This window comes from Mytilus californianus, unplaced genomic scaffold (genome assembly GCF_021869535.1).
Source record: "Mytilus californianus isolate M0D057914Y unplaced genomic scaffold, xbMytCali1.0.p SCAF_5, whole genome shotgun sequence".
Classification (NCBI taxonomy): domain Eukaryota; kingdom Metazoa; phylum Mollusca; class Bivalvia; order Mytilida; family Mytilidae; genus Mytilus; species Mytilus californianus.
The window spans coordinates 84354752-84379475 of NW_026262701.1; the positions used below are offsets into that span (position 1 = coordinate 84354752).

At 32.5% G+C, this 24724-nt stretch overlaps 1 protein-coding gene and 1 long non-coding RNA gene across 2 annotated transcripts in view; one reads left to right on the forward strand and one right to left on the reverse strand.

Moving 5' to 3' along the window:
• LOC127703212 (electrogenic sodium bicarbonate cotransporter 1-like) overlaps positions 1-23146 on the reverse strand; it is a 43402-nt gene extending 20256 nt beyond the window's left edge. Inside the window, exons 1-8 of the mRNA XM_052207738.1 lie at positions 23068-23146; positions 16735-16808; positions 13391-13484; positions 8654-8783; positions 7685-7845; positions 7135-7296; positions 5376-5476; positions 163-408 (exon numbers count right to left, since the gene is read on the reverse strand). Coding sequence (XP_052063698.1) covers positions 163-408; positions 5376-5476; positions 7135-7296; positions 7685-7845; positions 8654-8783; positions 13391-13451 — 861 coding nt within the window. The 5' untranslated portion in view covers positions 13452-13484; positions 16735-16808; positions 23068-23146. The remainder of the gene's footprint in view (positions 1-162; positions 409-5375; positions 5477-7134; positions 7297-7684; positions 7846-8653; positions 8784-13390; positions 13485-16734; positions 16809-23067) is intronic.
• Positions 14536-23397, forward strand: LOC127703235 (uncharacterized). The gene is made up of 3 exons (XR_007982835.1): positions 14536-14626; positions 20472-20490; positions 23315-23397. It is a non-coding gene; the product is annotated as an uncharacterized LOC127703235 (long non-coding RNA).
• The last annotated feature ends 1327 nt before the right edge of the window (positions 23398-24724 follow it).

Consider the following 24724-nt stretch of genomic DNA (forward strand, 5'->3'; position numbering starts at 1 on the left):
TCACATCTGTGTCTGCAATTAAAACTCAAAGCACTCCAGGTACACTCAAGGTTAGGAGTCAAATGCAAAAAAATACAGTTAGGCATTATTAATTTTAAACCTAATTGGCTTTACAGATATTTTGGTTTTCGATTTGTGTAAAGGAGAAAATGAACAACTCACCTCATCGACCATCATATTTGAAATTGCTCTTCCTATTTCAAATATATAGCTGGGAACAGATGGAGGCGTAAGGTGAAGGAAAATGAACCTGGTAGGTAAAGCCACTTCCGATAAATCACCAATAAATCTGGGTTTAGCCAATCGAATAAAAACTGTGACTGGTTTTTTCAGGTCTTCCAATTCACCAACCCATACATTGGCAACTTCTGCACCTTCGGGGATCTTTTTGGCAAAAGGTGTATTGGGCTGCAATTTTGTTTATGTCTTTATTAATTTAACAGTATGAATATATCACAAAGTACTTGATTTCTTATTTAAAAAATGAAATAAATGGTTGGAATGATTTAATTTTGAAGTAAGGTAGGCAGTATTTTTAAATCATAAATGTTATATCGCTAACTCGTCACCTCCAAGGTCCAATATGTTAATAACTATGTGTCAATTTAATGTAAACAACTTTTTTCATAGTGATAATCGATCGCTGTAATTTATATTCGACTGCTGATATATCTATAGGATTGTTTGTGGATTTTTGGATTACCTCTGCTTCATTTATTCACTTCTTACGACTTGATATCTAGGTCTAGCTATTTGTGTGGACGCCTGCTAAATTTGACAACAATATGATGATCTTTAGAGTTCCTGTATTTGGTATCTTATGATTTTGTCATATTTATGGCAGACTCTCATTATATTTCATACTAAGTATCAATGCATGCTACAGGTAGGATCTGTGTAGAAATCATTGACAATTTAGAATTTTCCTTTTTTGTGCAATTACAAAATAAAAGAGGGAAAATAAATTAAATATTCATCAGAAAGATTAACGAAAAATATACTTTGACAACACTAAAAGATGTTCAGCAAGATGACATAATTTCACATAAAGCTGTGTCTAAAGCGCGTAATTAAACTCATCATAGATACCAGGATTAAATTTTTTGTACGCCAGACGCGCGTTTCGTCTACATAAGACTCATCAGTGACGCTCGAATCAAAAAAGTTGAAAGGGCCAAATAAAGTACGAAGTTGAGGGACTCACATTCCGTAATTTTTAATAAAAAGGTTGAGAAATTGACCAATACGACTGGCACCAACAAATAGTTCACCAAAATTAAGCCCCAATTTTTTTCATAAATGCGTCACACTTATTTTATGAAGCAAAACTCGTATAGAAACTTCTTTATGACAAAAAAGAGAATGCATCTTGCAAACTTCTTCAATTTCACATTAAGATATATTCAGGATTTCATTTCACTTAATAACTCACATTTCAGTGAGTGCTTGAATCTCGTATATCACAATATATAACTTGAGATTAAGGATACATTTACTACCGAATCTAGAAGGTGTGTATCATATATTCATCTTTTCATGGCTATTGACACAGATGGACGACTAACAGCTAGAGTCAATGACAAACGTGGTGATTTCAATTTTGCAATTGTCAACTTTCATTTCTCAGCAGTAACATAGCCTCTATCCAATCGTATGGGGTTTACATAAATCAATCAATACGTTACGCTCGTGCACTATACAGCCTCATTAACAGGTGCTTGCTTCTTACACAAACACTGATTCAACAGATTTATGAGGAAGAACGAATAATATTGACACTACATAGTTTTACGGTCACTATCACGAATTAGTCTACTGATATGATGTGTCTTTGTTTCAACTCATTAGCGAAATGTTTTCAAGTCTTAGATGTTTAGATACCAGAATAGTCGTATGATCTGTAAATTTACCGATTGTGAAATTTTGACTGAGTGTAGATTTCATTGCGGGTGATACAAGCATAGGAGGAGACGCTTACCTGTCAACGCAACCCGTCTCTCTCCTTATGGATTTCTTGCAATTCTATCAGTTTTGGTTTGTTACCTTAATTTATATTTCGTAATCGATTTATGAGATTTGAAAATCGATAAACTAGTTTTGCCTTAATTTATCAACAAATGATAGTTGTACAGATATTTCGATTCTAAGAGTACTTAATAAAGTAGGACACACTGTTGTTTGTTATGATAATCTAAAATCTAAAAACGTGTCATTATCTATTAAACATTGATTTAAGATTTTTCTAAATCTTTTTTGATATGAATATTTACGGCTGTTTATTATGTTTCTTAATATCAGGGATTTATCAGCTGTCCATACTTATTTGTTGATAACTATGAAGAGAGTTAAAGATTAGAGGCTATGCATACATTTTAAGTGACTTAAACTATATAAATAAAATTAACTATCATATAACACCAAGGGTATCGCTAAAACAATTAGCAAGGCATTGGTACTTTTAAAACCACGAAATTCCAAAACACAATCAGGTGAATGCTAATAATAATAATAAATAACCTGTAACTTTGATCTCCAATGTTTTTTTTTTAAGTTAAAAACGCGAGAAAGAAGACATAGATACTCTTTCCGAATGGATTAAGGCTGTGAGGTCATTGTTACAAATCAGAATTAAGAAACTGAATGGGTCTATGAATACCCACGCTATATCAATCTTTAAAGACCCGAATGTTGCAAAACACTTGTCCTAACTCCATGACAAATATGTTGTTGTCCCCGCAGATAAAGCCCCAAACAACATCGTTTTTGTGTGTAAATCACATTACATAAACTGCTTGATAAATGAATTAGGTATTGACAATTCACTTGGAAACTCAACATATACCCCCACTACACTTACCAAAGAGATATCCCTTATAAGCATAGGTCTGTTATATGCTCCTTCAAAATTTCAACCAAAGGTGAAGATCTTTAATCACTTTATTGGATGCCTAAACTACATAAGTGTCCTTACAAACAATAGTTTATTGCTGGGTATTCCAAGTGCTCAACGAAACCTCTTTCTAAATTATTAACATCAATTTTATCAGCAATGAAAGCCGGGCTTCAAAGTTATTGTGAAACTACCTATTCTAGAATGGCATGAATCAGATGTGGATACTGAAAAATTCCAAAGACCTTTTTGAGTACATACAATCTAAAACTCTTTCATCTTGCAATAGTATTAAAACATTTGATTTTTGTACACTGTACACAAGTATTCCCCATTCCAAACTAAAAGACAAATTGAAAGAGTTGGTCCTGCTTTGTTTTATAAATAAGAATGGCCAACATAGATACAAGTATCTTGTCTTAGGGAGAGATAAATCCTACTTTGTTAAAAATAACTCTGATTCAAACAAACAATTCTCTGAAACTGACATTATCAAGATGCTTGATTTCTTGATTGACATTCATCGGCATTCCCATAGGTACCAACTATGCCCGACTTGTTCCTTTATTCATATGAGGCTGACTTCATACAGGACCTTCTTAGGAAGAAAGAAAAGAAGTTAGCAGTATCCTTTAACTTCACTTTCCGCTATATAGAGGATGTTCGCTCACTAAATAATTCAAAATTTGGTGAATATGTTGAACGCATCTATCCCATTGAACTTGAGATAAAGGATACAACAGATACAGTTAAGTCTGCCTCATATATTGACTGACATCTAGAAATTAACAATGAGGGTCGGTTGAAAACAAAGCTTTACGACAAAAGAGATTATTTCAGCTTCCCAATTGTGAACTTTCCATTTCTATGTAGAAACATTCCAGCAGCGCCTGCATACGGAGTATATATCTCCCAGTTGATACGATATCCCAGGGCTTGTATTTCCTATTATGATTTCCTTGATAGAGGGTTGCTGCTCACAAGGAAGCTTTTAAACCAAGAGTTCCAAGTGGTTAAGTTGAAATCATCCCTTCCTGAATTTTACGGACGCCATCACGGTTGACGGTTATGGAATATCCGTTTCACAAATGATAGCGGATATGTTCCAAATGTCGTAACTACAATCCCGTCCCTTTTCCCCGATTGTGACCTACCAATTTAGACTAATTACCGGTTTGTACTAACATGAGCAACATGACGGGTGTCACATGTGGATCAGGATCTGCTTACCCTTCCGGAGCACCTGGGATCACCCCCAGTTTTTGTTGGGGTTCGTGTTGATCATTCTTTATTTTATGTTGTGTTTTGTGTATTATTGTTTGTCTGTTGGTCTTTTTCTTTTTTATCCATGGTGTTGTCAGTTTGTTTTCGATTTATGAATGTCCCTTTGATATCTTTCCCCGTCCCTCTTTAGTTACAATTTAGACATAGACAAATTTGGTGCATTTCATTCTGTCCAGCAGGAATTCTTGATCCGTCGAGTCACCAGAGTTAAAAAGAAAAAGAACCTGACATCCGTTACATTATCAATAGCATGCATGGTAAAAAGTATGACATCAGTAAAGGAAAATAAAACAAAATCATCTTAAAATAAAATGCTCCCCACTGCGCAGCTAGATACGACCGCAGATGTCGAACCCTGAACAGTTGGGGCAAGTATGGACACAACATTCAAGCTTGATACAGCCATGAATTTGGCTTGTGATTTAATATTTGACACAGCATAGGTTTCTGACACAGAATGAATGTGGTCTAAAACCTTAACATTTGATACCTATTATGGTCCAATATCCAAAATCCAAATACATGGTTAGATTCAGCATATAAAAGAACCCCAAGAATTCAATTTTTGATGAGACAAACAAAAAGTTTTAATTTTGGACCCTTTGAACCCCGATTTGAACCAATTTGAAAACAGGGCCCAAAATCATAAATCTTAATACACGTTTATTTTCAGCATATCAAAGAACTCCAAGAATTAAATTTTTGTTAAAATCAAACAAAGTTTAATTTTGGACCTTGATGTGGACCAATTTGAAAACGGGATAAAAAAATTAAAAATCTAAATACACGGTTAGATTCGGCATATAAAAAAACTCCAATAATTCAAGACTTTGAATTTAACTCCATCGGTCCCTTATTCCTAAACAGTTAAGACAATAACCCCCAAAATCAATCCCAACATTCTTTTGGTGGTATGGAACTTTGTGGTACAATTTCATAAAGATCCATCCACTTATACTCAAGTTATTGTCTGGAAACCAAATGTCTTCGGACGACGACGATATTGCCATACCATTATACGGCAGCTAAAATGTTGCGGTCGTTTAAAAACTTATTAAAGGTTGAAAAACAGTCGTTTATCAAGGGAGGACAAATGGACATACAAATGACCAGAAGATTCTTTCCCTAATACTGATTTTAGGAGATAATAAAAATATGAAATTGTTACTTCTATCTGAAAAATGTATATACAAAAACTTACTTTGACTAGAGGAGACGAATCTTGAAAATCACTATTTGACACATCATTGCAATCTTCTTTATGTCGAAGTCTTATTCCAGCAAATTCTGCATGACTTGTGGCTAGAAACATAAAATTAAAAATATAATCTTCTATCAAAAATGTTTTTAAAAGGACATAAATACATTTCAATTGAAAGTATCTTATCATTCTTGATTGTTGAACAATTGTTAGTTCATCTGCATGTGCAGATATTGGGTACGAGTTCAGTTAAGTACTGTAGACCACATTATTTACAATAAGGATCATTAGTTATAGTATTATGATGTCAGACCGCACCACTCATGTTCACTGAATATATTCATCGGAAAAGTTAAAAAACAAAAGGACCCCATAAGTTATGAAAGTCAAATTCATAGATTTTTTTTTAATCATAAACACTTCAAAAGGGGCCTTCACAGAAAAGTCAAACCCATCTTTCCGTCTTAAGGACTTACGCCCTGTGTCTCAGCTCATGAGAGATATGTTTGTTCGGTCTTGGATCTAAAAATACAAGAATAGTCGTCTGATTATGCAAATTTAGCAAAATTTCATTCAATTCACTCAGTTTTTTTCATCTTATTTTTATATAATTAAAAACAGATGTGCGAGTTTTGTACATCGTAATACAACTGATGCATCTAACTTTATTTCTCGCTGAGTAAAGTATAGCAAATTAGAATTCTTGAAGCTTTAAGATTTATCATTCTGACTCATCTTTTCAGACATTATTCACCTCATATCGTATAATGATCCCTTTTTGTCCAATAGATTCAAAATTTATGAAAATATATTAATGTCAACAAACAAAGAGCTGCAACGAGGGGGCACGGGGATAAGTTGCAAATGGTTCTTATTGATTTCCTTTATTTTCAATAAATTTATAAATTCTTAACTATTTTATTCGTCCCATATCATACACTCAGTTCTTTTGTATATCCGTTTGGTGACACTGATAGGTGATTAGAAATCAGTAATAATAATTATAACTGGAATCATCCTTACCACACCCATCTTCAAATAGACTGTCCTTATGCTAATTAAAACGTAAGCTCCGCCCGATTAGTTGAAAAAAAACAAACATTGGTAATGAGAATGTAATAGTTTTAAAATTGTCTTCTCCCCCACAACAACTAAAATGCATTGGGAATAAAAAGAAGAAATAGAGTATATCATAACATTATAGAAAAACGACATGCATATTTTGCAACTGCCGTGGTCATAGTTATACTTTCATATCCACAATTTCCAAAATGTGACAATTTTTACATGTATAAAACTCCGTTTTACAAGAAAATCAACGGCTGTGTCTCACTATTTCCTTTTCGAATACACATGTAGTGTTTACATATTTTAATCGGAACAATGACTATAACTGGACACTTCATTGATGAGTGTATCCCAAAACACCTGTCTATAGATTGACTGGTCTATGATAAGCGAACCGGTTAAACCCCGCCCAGTCAAGTGAAATAACATGATAAATCAAATAATACAGTTGTAGTGTTTTCAAATTGTGTTACATTTCGCCTTTTATATATTTATTGAGTTTTTATCCTAACGTTCCTGTTTTTTTTTATATAATCTTAACATGTCTATCAAACTAGCTCTTCGATTACAACATTGTAAGTTCGTTTCATAACACATTTAGTAATACACAGATTGTTTTTAATTATGATTTTAAAATTGCATTTGCCAGGACCTTTTTTGAAGTCAAATGCTATAACTGATTTTCACTTACTCTTTGGCATCTTGCATTGTGTTATGATATTGGACTTCATCTTCTTATCTCTGTATTTACGTTTTTGATGATGCTCGTGGCGTGATAATAACGTTGATCTTATCTTTTGTTTCATGTTATTCGTAATGGTTTTCATCTTTGACAGTTCTTCAGATATCAGATCTGTAAACATTGAAAGAAATATTTATATGCAAAATATGATAATACCTGATATATCGGACAGCCGTATTGTTTTTTGATTAAAAGTGTACAGTACATATGTTGTTAGTTGTTCCCCTAGATTTCGTGTTTTAGAAATTCAACGAAATGAGTAACGTAAAATCGCAATACGATCCCACATTATCAAATTGAAAATAAAATAAGCTGAAAATCGTCGTTTACTTAAAAAAATTCCAACAAGCCATAAGAATTTTAACAGTTATAACCCATTAGCTGTTATCATAAATGTCTGTTAGAAATCAAATAATATGTAGGAATGGACTGCCTTTTCACTATTCATGTTTTACTGGTTCATCTGAAAAGGATGTGTCTTTATCTAAGATCCACTTACCAGCTAACTCTGGCAAACTTTTAACATCGGCCTCAAGTAGTATTGCTCCTGTTGACATCTGTGTCTTTAACTCAAGAACATAATGTAATGTTACAGAGGCTACGTGTGGTTTCGACCAACGTTTCCCATTCTCTTCAACATCTTCTTCATATTTAACCCATCTAAAAAAAAAGTAATTCGTTTAAATATTTCAGGAAAATGCAGTATTTTTAAAACTTTAAAGTGTCGAGGTTTTAATTCCCATGAAGTGTAAGTTGGTGATAAGAGCAAATTAGGTGCTTGAAACAAAGCATTTCATGTACGTTTGTCACTGTTAAAATTTCTAATATAATATTTTAGCACTGTTGATTTTCCTAATTCACAAAAAGAGTTATCTTCGATGTCCTGCATACATCATGTCAATGAATTGCAGTTTATATTTCAAAAATACAAAAACAAGTTATCTCAATGCTCTGTATTAATCCTGTCAATGAATTCTGGTTTATATTTAAAAAATACGAACAAAAAGGCTTGTGTTGTAAATACAAATTTGAAACAACATAGCAAAACGTAAATCACATCCAGACACATCGAAGTAACATGTCATCTTCAACAATTATCAATCCGATACTAGTCATAATATATATCCAGCTCTAAAACTACTAAAATATAGACAAGTTGTGAATAATTTGAACAAAAGATCTAACATCAACAGAAAAAACGATTAAGTTACGACATCAAAAGACAAGGCATTGGACTTGGGACAAGCCCATACAAAATTTAATGGGGTCAAAGTAATTTCGTGAGTTTGCAGCCCTTATCCTTTTCCATTGATCAGCAGTATAATAAATAAAGCGTAAAACACAACATGATCTTAGGCCGACAAAATATAAATTCTTGAAAATAGCCTCAAATGTGTAATTATTAGTAACCAGAATATACTTGTTTTCAACATCACTGAAACAATTTCGTTATTTCTAGTCGAATTACCTTGCAGATTCCATCCATACGACCTCCTCATACTTCTTAGTCAATGTATCGCACTGACAAAAAACGACTGGTGTTTCCTCATCATTTTCAGTGATAAGATCTAGAACTAATCCTGTTATGTTTCGAATATCTGCAAGAACACCATAGATTTAACTCAATTACTTGACGAAAGTTGCATATAGAACTTTTAAAATACCTTAAAATCAAATATTAGAGGCCGTCTTTAGCCTGGTTGTGAGGACTGCTATTTCTAAGGGTTGGACAAATAGTTTCAAATGATACATCTGCCCACCCACTGCAAACAACCAACAATCAATCAATCAATCAATCAATTTGCTCATCGATGTTTACAAACTATTTTCTGCAGTTTTTCTCATAATAATTTTACAAAAACAACGTTTACCTGAATTAATTCGGTCCATATAAACGAAATGGCAGCAACCAAAGTAAGCATATCTTTCAAACAACGAAATAAACCATATATTGATCTCTAGATGTCTTTCTTTTTTTTATTGTCTTTGGGTTTCTGTCTTATAAATGTATACCCTATATCACATTTTTCTAAATTTCTCCATAGATGGCTGACATAAGATACTGTGAAAGCACTTTTATTCGTGGGTATCAATTTTCGTGATTTGAGCAAAAGTTACATGTTCGTGGGTTCTTTAATCGTGGATTTTTTTTATTTTTTTTTAAATCATGTGAAGAATTTGAAAACTGCAGAATCAAAAACGAATCTTCGTGAAATTAATAGTATGTTGTTTTATAATGATTTGTGCGATATTGCAAAATACGGTGTTCATTTTCCCTCACTTGTTCGTCTTATTAGTAAAAAACATTCATAACATGTTTAATAACATAATTGCTTTTGGAATTAAGCTGATTCATTTATGCTTACAAATTGTCTCGATTGAAGGAAAATGCAGAGTCAACATTTTAGTTTTTGCACACGTGTAATCAGAAGTGAAGATACTAATTAACTCCAGATCGAATGATCAACAGATTAACATTCATCAAAGGTGTTAATTGGACCATCAACATGTCACGAAACGGTAACATAAGAAAATGATACACGTGTACTTTAGATTCTAGAATTAATTTGTATGAAATAAAAAAGCAAGCCCAAGATAATTTTTTTTGTATGAGAATTATGAAAAAATAATATTAACACTTCATCATCGCATATCATCACCAGAAATCTGACTTTCATCATTAAAAACTTATTTTTCATAAGATTGTAAAGGTTAAAAGCCGCACAGTTTAGATTTTTAAATGATTAAATGGGTAAAATCCGGTCTTAAATTGTATTTATAGTTCATAGTGCGTTGGCTGATATTCGATGTATTCTCTAGATTACATGCCCGTATCCATGCAGTCAAACCCACATTGGGATCTTTCTATGTCTGGAATTGGACAACAGTTGTTTTATTCGTTAGACAAATAAATTCGTGGATAAAGCCATACACGAAAACCACGAAAATTGGTACCCCGTGATAAGAAATACTTTCACAGTAGGTGAAAAGAGACTTTGCATTATTGTAGTCACTTCATATGAAATTTGTTTTATATATACTGCATACGCTTGTAGATTTGTCTTCGTCAACCAAAAGAGGGGAAATGCTTACTTAGCATGAATTCTTATCTTAAAATACATGAGCGAATACATATGTTTAAGAAGATTAGCAATCATAGTTATGCAATATGTCGCTTTCGATATTTATAGTATTAAAAACTTTACACCTGTATAATGAATTCTTTTTGATTTCGCCGGACATAACCCTTAACCTGTTTTCATTGCTTTTTTGTGTTGACGTGAAATAGTAATGATAAGTTCGATTTTAGCAAACTTTCGGTTCACAAATTTTTGAATTATTCGAAACACTAAGGATTTTCTCTCCCCAGGCTTAGATGGCCTTAGCTGTAGTTGGTACAACTTTTTGGATGTGTTTATTCCAATAATCTTCTACTTCGTACTTGTTTTGGGCTTCCAGCTGTTTTGATTAAATTTCTATTTGAGTCGTTTGTAGACGAAACTCGCGTCTAGCGTTAGAAATTGAAAGTCTGGTTTCTTTGATGATTATTTAATATATCAATATTGTCTCTAGCTTATTGATAACTAAATAAAAAGAACTGTTGGGTGAAAGTCAACAAATTGTTTAATAAACGTCAGATAAACACATTAAAACATAACGAATATACTGGAGTACTTATCCAAATTCCAAATTTCATTCTTTAGTTTTATGCACCACGTGCTCTATTAGAAAATATTTTTCTCTTCAGTTTCTGCCGTAACGTTTTGAATAACTATATTCTTATAAAAGTATACATGTGTAGCTTTCAAACTGGTACTGTTGAATGTTATCGCAACAATTACAAATTATACTGTATACAACCTTGTAAACTATAATCACCGAAAAATGCAGGCGTTAAGGTCATTACCTATATATTACAAACTAGCATGAACCAACGTCCTTGCCATAAAAAAACTTTATATAATCAAAGGAAAGATATGATTAGACCAATGTGTCTTTATCAAATATGTTGATGTGAATGAAATATCGTTGTGGGGGGAAAGTCTGTTACTCATGATTAATTTCACCCAAATTTATATAAAAGAAGATGCTTTATTTCAATCAAATGGGCTCACAAGGAGCATAATATAATATCATGATACTATTATTTTTACAAATATAATGAACAATACAGTATACATGGTTACAAACACAAATAAGAAACAACAGTTTTCACATATTCGTATATATATAGGAGTATATATAAAAACCTTCGTCTCAGGCACACCTCTAGAAAGTAACAAAAAAAAATTCTGTGAGTAGGCTAAATATATCTAGCTTAACTGCAGGAGGCACCAAGGGACGGTGCTATATGGCATGGTGGGTGCATATTAAAATGTGTATCGGGACATTAACATGATTAATGATATGGAAAGATATTGTAAGAAGTTGCACATAACTGGTATGTCATCCTCGTGCCTGGTGCAGAGGAGTCAGTACTATTAAAAGTGACACAACTGCAAGAGGCACCAAGGGACAATGCTAATTGACATGCCAAAGAGCACATATTACGAAAAGATAAAATATTACCAGTTTAACCAAGAAATATCTTATTTATATTTTTATACAAAAAAAAATCCTTTTTTATCAGATACGTCTATGTTAACATGCTTATGATTGGTGACACAGTAACTTACAAATTGGCATTTCTCCACTAAAGCGATCAAACTATATCTTCTAATTCATTTATCAACATAATAAACTTGACTTTTGAAAGATAGAGGAAATCTACTTTTTGTGGTAATATCAGGGCCAATCATATCTCCACTTTTAAATAGAGCTCAATTTACTTTTTCATTAACATGAAAGAAACTTTAAAAGGCCTCTTCATTCGCAAACTTGTTTTCCAAACATGCTTCGTTTTCATTTTTTCTTTACAAAACTTTTAACATGAATAAAAGAGTTATTTTATTTTCTCAAAATCGAATACAGTTTTATGAATAGTTTCAGAGTGGTCAGGAAGTTAGTACTTGAAATAATAACTACAAAATGACGCTTGAGTGAGGTTTTAAAGGTTTTAAATTGTATTTTCATTTCTTTATTGGACAGATGTGAGATAACAGGTACTATAGTATTGAAAATAATTAATTGAAAGAAAATACATTATCGATGTTAATAATCGAGGAAAAATGGCATTATTATCGGTTTTCTGTAGTCTCATTCTGTTCCTGCTTTTAAAATATACTGATGATGGTAAATTCAGAAAAAGCGCTTCGGACGCATGAAACTTATTAAGTGTTGTTTCCATATTTTATACATTGCTTATTAAGTCAAAATATGTGCATTGCAATCCTTCTATTTGTACGTTCGTTCGGTCGTTAGTACTTTTTATCCACAGCCCCCCGTAGATGAGTGACTGGATATCAACGATACTTTCATATCTCAGCCACCTTGAAAACATTCAACTTACACTTTGAATTCCTTTTTAACTTTAGGTCCGAAAAGCTTTTGAGGTTTCCCCAAAATAAAACATATACTTTACATTTTAAACACACCATCATAAGTTGGGTGACCATAAGGTATATCTGTCACAGATGACCACGGATATGTTCCAATTGTCGTTACCACAACCCCGTCCATGTATCATCATTTGTGACGTCATCGACTTAGAACCATATTTGTTGGTTAATGAGCAACACAACAGGTGTCACATTCGGAGCAGGAACTGCTTACCCTTCGCGAGTACCTGAGTACACCCCTTTTTTATGGGGTTCGTATTGCTTAGTCTTTAGTTTCCTATGTAGTGTTTTGTGTTCCAAAGAATCTTCAGTTCTTTACGGGGTCGTGCATCTCTTATTTCATTCTTATGTCCTAGTAAGTTTTGGGGTTTCCGTAATAAAAACTCATCAAAGATACCAGGTTAGTAATATGATATTACAGATATATAAAACAGGGAGTTGTCATGACTTTAGAGATGATTGGAAGGGGCGGGGATATGTTTTTTTTTTCAATTTTTTTTCATTTTAAGAGCAGCTGAAGAAAATTCTAGAAACACTCAGTTCATACTATTTTGAAAGTATGAAAATGAAAAATTAAAAAAACATATAACTAAGAGGAAACGGATGTCTATTTTCTCTTTTTCTCTTTTACTTTTTAAGAAACAAAATGTTGCGACGGGATGGACTACAATACCGCTGATATTAAAGATGATAAAGAAGGTACATACGTTCTCTGTGACTTACAGCATCACCAGCAGTCGAACCATCAGACATTGATGAACATCGCATTTTGATGCTTATCTTTACTGTAAAGATTTTGTTCTAAAAACAAAAATTTACTTATGTAAGTAATTTTATTTTACAATCCCTAAAATTCTCAAGTTCTGGGGGTAAAAACATGCCTGAAACAAATTTTCTCTGGTTTATTATATTTTTTAAATAGAGTTCAACCTGTCATCTCACTTTTTAAACAAAAAAATCAATTGTCATGATTGTACAAAGATGTTAAGGAACTGCACAAGGCCTTCAAAAATTGTTCCCTGGAGGCTTGTAAATGAGCAGTATTTTGAAGATAACCATGATAACAGACAAATGTCATTTTCATTGTTCCTGAAATTATACTTATATGATTAGTAATAAAACGTGGCAATTTTTTTTAAATGTTTTTTTTTTTAATCTTAAATAAATACATTTGCATAGATTTTTATTTTTATTTTCAATAAATACATAGAATAATGCGAACTTAGAAGTGGATTGTATGAAAATGGGGGAACAGCTTTTTCAAACATTTCTAATAAAAGAAAGTATTCGATACATGATTATAATTTTTAATTGCACTTTGGTAGCTCTTTATCTTACTGGCTATCTCTTACAAGAAACAAAAACTTGCGGTTTCAAATTGAAAAACATTGTATTTTTTCCATCTCAAAGTAACTGACTACTTACCAAAACAAATTGGCTTACCTCAAATGATGACCACTAAACCATGCAAATAAATTATATAATTTCATTTAAATTAAATCCGGGGTTGTCACAAAAACGTATTAAATCCAATATAAACTAACATTCAGCAAAAATGCATATAGTACATTTATTTAAATAAGACGTAAAGTGCATCAAACCAAAGGATATGTTAATGTGTAAAACAGATAGAATTTCGAGGGAGATAATAAACATGTCAAGGTTAAGCATTACATGTACACATGCAGTACAATATTCTTAATATAAAAAATACAACAGAAAAGTGTCATAAACTACTGATATACATGTAACTCGACTTTTTATTTGCAGTTAATATTATTTCTAAGTATATGGAACTTATTAAACCCTTTAACAATCAACTTAGTGATGTCATACTCGTTAAATGGGCTAAATCTGGTATTGTAGCATGTACAGATTAAATAACATGCAAATGTACGTGTTTCGCGTCAAATGATGACAAGGTAACATAAAACGATTACAAGGTAAAAACTGTTGAAGTATTCATGTGCACAACATTCTAGTTTCTAAAATGAACTAATTACATTTTCTTAGAGACGTATACAAATATAAACTTTTACAAATAAAAAAAGATAATATAAGTACGATATGTTAGTTCGGAAAAGTTTTTCTGGTGTAAATTCATGTGCTAAAAATAACAGAAGGAGAAACTTACACTGTATCGGTATATATTCGTCAAGACGCTGAACGTATAAATTTGTCTGCATTCATTTCAAAATAAGATTTTTTTTCTCAGCATTTTCGTGTGTGAATGAAAACAAATGAATTGAGCATAACGTTAGTCCACAATTGCTAACTATTGTTGAATAAAATAAGGTCTGTGCATAATTTGAATTATTTAATAAATTCATAAATTGAACGCATCTTTATTTTTTTTAACAAATCTCTCCTGTGGTAGACGATCAGAAATATGTTCTATTCACTAAATTACATTGCTATCCATGATATTTTTACCATAAATAAATTTTGTGATGCTCTGACCATAGGAATCATGCAAACAATCTAATAGTATGTGAGGGTCTCAAAAAAAGAAAACGACCATAGGTAAAGGAGAAACCAAATAAGAAATCGTAATTCAGTATGACGCAGATAGTCTTAAATTTCTGAAATCAAATTCTCAACTTTGTCACTGCAAACATTTAAACAAAAAGTTTTCGTTTCGGGTCACCTTCGACCTTACGAGACCCTTATGCGTTGTAAAAGTCCTAAAACACCCCTTAGTAGTAGCATGCTGCTGTACTAAATATACAGGAATACTGATGTTCAGTACAAGTCTCACAAGTACAAGTATACCGCAGACAAAGTTGCGAATGACAATATTGAATTGAAGTAGAACAAGGTGCTTTGACAGGGTAAGCATCATCCGTTACATTTACGAGATCTTAAAAAACTGGTAAATGTTAGATTAACATAGTGGTTGACATATGAGATCCGTGACAAGATAAAAGATCATTTGTGCAACTATCAACAAATTAATTATGGCGACCGTAGATTTTTAAATGATAGGTCGTTTTTTATCATAGCTTTGTTTGATTAGTTTGAATTAAGAGCATACTTGTGTTAGTAAACTTGCCATAAAAAAACAAGTTCTGACATATCTTATAAACAGAGAAACGTAAACGACATCAGATTGGGAAGAGTGTATGCTATTTCTCAATAATAGAAAGTTGACAACAGGAAAACTGAAATCGTCGCCTTTGTTATATATCTTAACTTGCCCAGCAGCATTACTTTCAAGAAAAAAGGCAGCTCTTCTCTATATTGTTTTAACTAGCAACTTTAATAAAGAGATTTTTCATTTATGTTGGAAGGTTATATACCGATGCCATTTCAAATAAAGTTCAGGTGTATGTATATTATATAGGTAAATATGAATGAAAATTAAGACCGACAATAGATGGTCGAAACGGATGAAAACAGTCCAGAAGAGATACATTAACAACATTCTTCAACAACTGAAACCTTGCATACATGAAATCAAATCGACAACTGTCGTAATCTTACCTATGAGAATATGAATTTTATCGCAGTAAACATTTGACGCAATAACCGAAATAAATATATTCACCTGAGAAAATCAAACATATCTGGTATTTTCTAAAACTGACTTATTTATTCAGGCTAAAGTAATTTGTTTCAATGAAACAAAACAATATCAGTATTAAAGTGATGTATGTAGAGAATAAAGATTAGGGGACTGTTCCGCTGTTATTGTAATTCAATATCAGGAACTGAATACTTCGATATTCATTGAAATCCTATATTCTAAACAATGGGTGATTATTGCAAAATGTTTTTTATCGAGTATAATATAATTAAGAGCCATACATGTGTATTCATAAGCATCAGAGATAGAATGATATTTAAGCAAAAAGCCAGACAAAACAGTCTGAGCAAGTCCAAATTAAAAAATTGAATTACCTGAACATAGGTGATTATTGCAAAATATTTTCTATCGATTATAATATAATTGACAGCCATAAAATATTCCAGATTAGCATCAGACAAATAAGAAATAGTAAAGCCAAACAGCTAGACAATCCAGTCAGGGCTAGTCCAAAAAAAGACTTACCTGAACATTAGTACGTAATTTTCAATATGCGTATAGGTAATCCTGGCGTCGGCCACTATCAAGTTGTTAAAAGCCTACATATCAAAAATATGCAAAGTCAAATATATAATCTTTGAGGCACAGATAACAATCAATAAAAATAAACAAAGCATTTACCTTGTAGTCAAACGAAACCTTGAACAAATACCATTATCGTAAAGAAGGTCAAATATAAACTTATACTGGTTAATAGAACTTGCTATTACCATAAAACAGCTAAATTATAACAAAAGAATTTGAAAACTGGAACCAACAGAACTATGCACGATAAAACAAATTAAAAAAACCATAATGTGATAGAAACATAGGTAAGTAAGGGAAAATGAATCCGAACAGAGAAGACTGATATACAGATTTTATTGATATAAACATTCACAATAACCATCGTGTTTTTTTTTGTGCTTTTAAAGGGTAACAATATACTGCTACGCATTTGCACCCATCGTACAATTTACTAGATGGTCAAAATAACATCGGGGCTTGTTTGTATTTGGGTTGTACCTTATATTGTGTTTGTATACAGTATATTTGGAATACTAGTATATGTTTTACTTGACAGATAAATTCATTTATGCTTTTCAATTAATACATGTACGTATATAGATGTGTAAATAGATACCATACGGTACATTTCAATGACTGAAAATAAGTGATTTTCCCCCTTTTTCTAGTCCTTTCCAGTCTGGTTTTACTTAGAGAAAATATATAATATATTAACCTTAACCCGTCTTGCTGTTTTACTATGGGCATATTCCCAAGCCCTTAACTTTTCCCAATAGATTATTTAAAGTGGACTAGTAATCTTCCTTCAAAATGGGTTTTGTTGAATGTTGTCACTACTCCCATATTGACCATATATGGCTCGATTGTCGTTAAGGGGTCACAAAAGTATACAAGTATTTACACATTTATTTAAAAACCAGTTGTTGGCATGACACGGGTTATGTTCTTCTCATATATGTTATGATGGTATGATACTAAACCCCTAACGGGAAGGATTGTGCCTGATATTCATATGATGAAGACATAATCTTTCAATCAGTTTAATTGAAGTCTGGAGCTGGCATGTCAGTTAACTGCTAGTAGTCTGTTGTTATTTGTGTATTATTGTCATTTTGTTTATTTTCTTTGGTTACATCTTCTGACATCAAACTCGGACTTCTCTTGAACTGAATTTTAATGTGCGTATTGTTATGCGTTTACTTTTCTACATTGGCTAGAGGTATAGGGGGAGGGTTGAGATCTCATAAACATGTTTAACCCCGCCGCATTTTTGCGCCTGTCCCAAGTCAGGAGCCTCTAGCCTTTGTTAGTCTTGTATGGTTTTTTAATTTTAGTTTCTTGTGTACAATTTGGAGTTTAGTATGGCGTTCATTATCACTGAACTAGTATATATATTTGTTTAGGGGCCAGCTGAAGGACGCCTCCGGGTGCGGGAATTTCTCGCTGCATTGAAGACCTGTTGGTGACCTTCTGCTGTTGTCTGTTCTATGGTCGGGTTGTTGTCTCTTTGACACATTCCCCATTTCCATTCTCAATTTTAAGTATCAATGAAACTTATCTTTTTACAAACAATCTGTAAAGACCTGTAAGAAATCATTAGGTAATTTTCCTACTATTAGAAGCAATAATGGACAGCAAAATTAACCATTGTGTACTTTATTAGAATAGATTTAAAAGCATAAAATTGGTCAAACAAATAACAACCTAAGCGAGGCTGGATTGAGATAATGTACATCTTAAACAATAAACGTAGAAGTCGGTTGTCTCTCGTTTTTGTACGCATAATGGGGGAATTGCATACAATCAAAGATTTCAGTGTCAAAGAAGACATAATCAGGCACAATTCAAAGGAACTATTCTTTCACTATTGTTATCGTTTTTGGATGGTGATGTTCCTTTTGCACCATCTTACGGTGTTTATATATCACAACTCGTTCGGTTCGCTATGCCTGTGTCTGTAGTAACGTTTTGGATTTCAATGAAGGTAATCTATGTATTACCATTAAATTATTAAGTCAGGGATTTCGTTACCACAGATTACTTAAAACCTTTACTAAATTCGTCCATAGATACAAAGATTTGGTTTGGAAGTTGTAGAAAACTTGTTTCAAAGGGGATAGATAGCACATTCTTATTTTTACGGAGATGTTGTTTACCGAGCCCAAATGTAGATACGATCCGTGTTAACTGATCGATCCATTAAATAAACTTATTTTACGAGGTTACCAATTCAACACTGTAATTAGATCTTTGAATATGGTTTTTATTAGTATAAATATTGATTTTGTTATCAGTAAATTAAAACCGAACTAATATTATTGTTATATACATATGCACTTTCACGTTTCTACACTCCTGTATTTTGACATTGCACAAGGTCATGTTTTTCCCTGACTATTAACGACGTCTTTACACTAAATCCATTAGATGTTGGACGTGTACTGATTGATATTTTAGTCTTAGATACATGATTTTTGTATTAGATGTTAAACAAACATGTTTAACCCCGCCACATTCTATATGTGCCTGTCCTAAGTCAGGAACCTGTTATTTAGTGGTTGTCGTTTATTGCTGTTTCTCATATTTGTTATTCGTTTATTGTTTTGTACAGTTTGTTCTTGAGTTGTGCTGTTGTACCATTGTCCCAGATTAGGGGAGGGTTGACGACTTCAAACACGTTTAACCCCGCCACATTAAGTATGTGTTTTTCCCAAGTTAGGAGCCTGTAATTCAGAGATTGTCGTTTATTGCTGTACATCATATTTGTTTTCGTTCATAGTTTTGTACATAGATGAGGGCGTTAGTTTTCTTGTTTGAATTGTTTTACATTTGTCATTTCGTGGCCTTTTATAGCTGACTATAAGGTATGGTGCTTGTCATTGATGAAGACCGTACGGTGACCTATAATTGTTAATTTCTATGTCATTTTGGTCTCTGTTGAAGTGTTGTCTCACTTGCAATCATCCCACATCTTCTTAATTTTGTATTTGTTGACTAGATCGTGTCAAAATTCGGTCCATAGAATTTCTAAGCTGCAAAAATACTTTCATAGCGTATATGCACCAAATCTAGCGATGATAACCTGTCAAGATTCCTAATGCAAATGATTGATGGCGAAACCTGCTTGAACATTACAGTCAGTTCTTATATCAAAACTCCAGTTACAGACACATTTGGAAGTGAAAACTGTCTAAAATGCGTTGATATTCAAACGAAGTGATGCAAAATGCATCGACAGGGTAAGCACCTTTGACTATGCATGCATCACTCGTCTTGTTACTTCAAGGTCATATCAATCAGCAAGTGTTACGGCCAAGAACTTGTTAGATATACTATATTAAATATATGGTATCTTAACAAATAAACAGATCTCTACTGTATACGTTGAGACAGTGGGACGCTGTAACGATGAATAATCGGTTTGTTATGGTGATCTTAAAATATTTTAAGTAATGTCAGTAACTCTTCCTAATTATCACGAGTATACATACGCCATCACTGTATGTGTAATTAGAATATGCTGTATTATATCGAGTATAGACTGGAGGAGATGTTATATTATTATTCAAAACTAGAAAAACTAAAATCTTCACATTTGTCTTTATTTCTAGTAATCTAACAATATAGATTTATAGAAAAAAAATCTAGATATGAAGTGGTTCTTCTATTCTTTGTAGTTTTTTTTTTTATTTCAGGTTCACTGGGATTTATGCTGTGAGTAATCATTGAAATAAGGATTGTTGAGTTAACGGTAATCGTCAATATATCTGGAAGTGAAATCATTCATCTGTATTTTACAATGTTTTATCTTCATGGCTATTTGAATATTTTATTGACATTCTACTTCATTTGAGTAAGAGTCAACGTTAGTACAACTGTTCAAAACTCGTAAATCCATTTTCAATAAACAAATCAAGATTTTAACAAATCTGATGGAATCACATGAAGACCGGTACGTCGACATGATAAGTGACTCCTACTATGCATCGCCCGTCATTCGAATCAAACTCAATCAAACTGTATGGATAGTGGAAAATAATTAACACAAATATGGAACTCCAAGGTAAATTCAAAAAGGGGAAGTCCTTAAAAATTGACAAAATCAAACGTTAGACTTTATCAACCAACGGCACGAATGGAAAACAACTGACATAATCCTTACTTGGTACAGACACAGAGAAAAGGACGCGATCGGTAAATTTACAGATGTCCAGGGACAATTTAAATTGCAAAGATACAATGAGTAGCCATTCAGAACATCATTCCATTCCACCAAACAAAGCCAGTCAACAAGCGTGATTCCAATGAAATAGTTCCGAGTATTTTGACAATATTTGTATTTGCTCCTGCATGAAATAAATGTGGTTCTTTACTTTGCTCCTGCATGAAACCAATGTGGTTCTTTACTTTGCTACTGCATAAAATCAATGTGTTTCTTTACTTTTCTCCTGCATGAAATCAATGTGATTCTTTACTCTGCTCATGCATGGAATCAATGTGGTTCTTTACTCTGCCCCTGCATGAAATCAATGTAATTTTTTACTCTGTTCCTGCATGGAATCAATGTATTTCTTTACTCTGCTCCTGCATGGAATCAGTGTGGTTCTTAACTAAGTTCAGCATTTTGACAAGTTATAAAGCAATGTATTAGCTACTGTATTGAAACAGTGAGGTTGTTAATTATTATTTTTATTGACTATGACAATCTTCGTACCTCTATAAAAGGGGCAGGTCATTACAATTATAATTTTATAGATACAGGCCGTATCCAAGTATTTGCTTTAAAATACCAGAAATCCATTTCTAGAAGTAAGCAAGGTCCATAAGTTTTGGGAATCACACTGTCCCCACTCAAGACTGTTATTTACTTATATCTCATTTGGGGTTCTGTGTGTCTCTGTAAACTAGATATCTAATCACTGTTAAAAATATTATCTTTCCATTAAATACATGTGAATTTCTTGGTGTGAATAAAGACATCCGCTGAATTGAACAGGTGATTAACCGTCTTTCACTTTCTTGTTTGAACCAGCCAGGGATTGAAACCACAACCTACCGCCCTCGAAACCTTTCTCTGAATGTAAAATCTTATAGCTATCGAGAGAACTATTTAAATGATTTGGAAACTGTAAAATTTAACTTGACCTCTGGACAATATAGACGAAACAAATCAACTAAAATTAATACTTACTTAATCCCGCATCTCACAGTCTAGTTTAAACAAGTTTCCTTCATAAAATAGTCATTGAAGCTGAGGACGGAAGACTAGCGTTTTTTATATTGACTTAATTATATGTTCAACTAGTTGTATACATGTTAGTGTTATTTTATGTTATTATCTTAGTTTTATTGTGTGTCGCAAACTTTATTATAATCATGGCGTTTTAATGGCAATACAATATTGAATTGAATTGAATAAATCAGGAGAAGTAATTTAATATGATGTTTACAACTGAAGCGTCAGTGTGATCGGCATGATCCTCCCTGACTGAATGTGGCATGATTAATTATGTGATTGACAATATTAGTTTACCGTCGAGTGGTAAATGTTTCGTACATATTGAGGACGACATGATTAATTTTAAATAACCTTGCTTATGAGGTCTATATCATGAAATAATTATATTATACTGGTCAGGAGTGAAATATCCCGGCTATTCGCAATTTGATTACCTTGACAGAGTATATGAACCCATATACCCTGTGAACAAAAAAGAGGTTAAGAATGGTAAATAATGTTAAATCATGACACTCCAGTATATTATAATTGTTATTCGGGATTTATAGGGGATGTGAGCTCATATTCCCTGCCAGTGCCCTATGTCCCCTTCGCCTGACGGGTAAGGAGATATAAAATAATAACAAGGAATATGAGCCCATATCCCCAAGAATAATGTGTTCCGGATGATATATACATGAATTTTACTATTTTACATAAACTGCGCATGTGTGAATCATTTCATCAAAACAATGGATATCTAAATTAGCCAAATTTATCATTTCCCGGAGCGTAATAGCTTTCTTTTTACCAAAAAATCACTTTTTGCCTTAAATAGCACCACAATAATTCTGTTTGAACCGCCGTTCATACATGAATATGCTTATTCCGTCAACAGAGGGGATTAAAAAAGGAAGTCTTCCGTCGCTAATATATGTTATTGTAGGCCGCTATCACTGATCTGAGCAAATCTCCGCTGACAATATTCCGTATGTTTACAATTACAATGTTTTAGTTTTAATCTTAAAAAATAAACTGATCTAACTACAGATAGTATAAATAAAAATCAGTACCTGATATTTCAGCTCACAGCTGCTTCCATTCACAGCTACCAGGCCATAAGCCTAGCTTACGTATATCACATCAGGAGTGCTACAATCATATTTGATCACTAAGAAACAAAGATTTTTTATTGACGTCTTATGGAAGCAACATTATGTTACGTCCACTTTTATAGCATTAATTGGTTACATAGAACTCATTATTTTTATGCTCTTAGTAAATTCAAGATAGGAATAATTTTCATTTTATCCATTACAGCACCTGTTCAGGATTGCTTACTACTACACTTTTATCACCAAAACCGATGCTCAATATGTAAAAGGAGTGATGACAAAAAAAACAAAACATTTTCAACTGGAATAAAATAATATCTATCACTAAATATCATGCAACTAAATACTAGAATTTTCGGCTCAATATCTAAATGGATATTCATAAAATATTATCATTTAACATTTTGCTTGATTTACTCCTAGTTAAGGTGTCAATATTGGTCGAGATATCGGGCGAAGTTTTGAATACGGAAATTTTTTTTCGGAGTTTGGTCATTATTCGGAAGAGAACATTTCGAAAAGTTTACGACGATCAGCGGACGGCAATTGATGGCAATAGTTCATCCGTCTGAGCAAAATCGCTGCATTTGGTCTGTCAGACCATGCACTCGCTCTCGGAATTGCTGAATACCGGTTTAAGTCAAGGAAGATCTAACGAAAGAAAAAAAATAACAATTGATATAATTTATAAGATAGAAAATAAACCAAGGCAAAACCCGTCAATTACATTCAGTAGATCACATCACTGGGTTTGATAACTGGAGAGAATATTTTTAAAAAACATTTCTAAAGTTGTTTTTTTTTTGCAGTATATTTTGTTTCCAATATAATTACATTTTATACATTTATTACGAATGTATGTAAAACTAATCACATCCGTAAACTGAAAAATCTACGTTGTTAAAACAGAGTCCTTATATTGCATGGATAATATCCGGATTTTTTATTTATTAATTTATCAATTTTAATTTAAAATAAGAATAAGATAAGAATAAAAATAAGAATATTTACTGTTTCAATTAAGAGACCCTGATGGGCAGCATGACGTTTATACACACAAAACAATACACATTGATTTGTAACAAAAACCCTTTTTTTTTCCATTAATGAAAAATTGAATAATAAGAATATTATTTTTTTCTCACAAAAGATGGGACTGATAATTTTAATTAAAGGGGCATTAGCTGTCAAATTCATGCTCACCGATTTGACTCAAATTCTCATATTTGATTTATAGCATACTAAAACGTATATCCAAATAATAAAAAGTCTAAAATAAACAACTTACAATACATGGGCTCGATAACATGTATCAACATTGCGTGTGTATTTCAGTCTAGATGCCATCTAATTTATCATTGAGGTGACCTCCGAAGACTGCCGACGGTAATATAACCCGATATAAACATAAATATAGATATTAATCGATAGATAGCGAACTTGTGAAATGGGATTTTTCTAGGTCTGTTTGATTTCATATTATCGGTTAAAAATATATGTTAATCATCGTTTTTACCTGTATAAGAATGAGTTGGGTGTGGATCGAATCAGTCAATTAAATGGTTTACCCTTGTTTCACTTTCTATGTTGACATTCTTTTCCTTTTAATAACCGA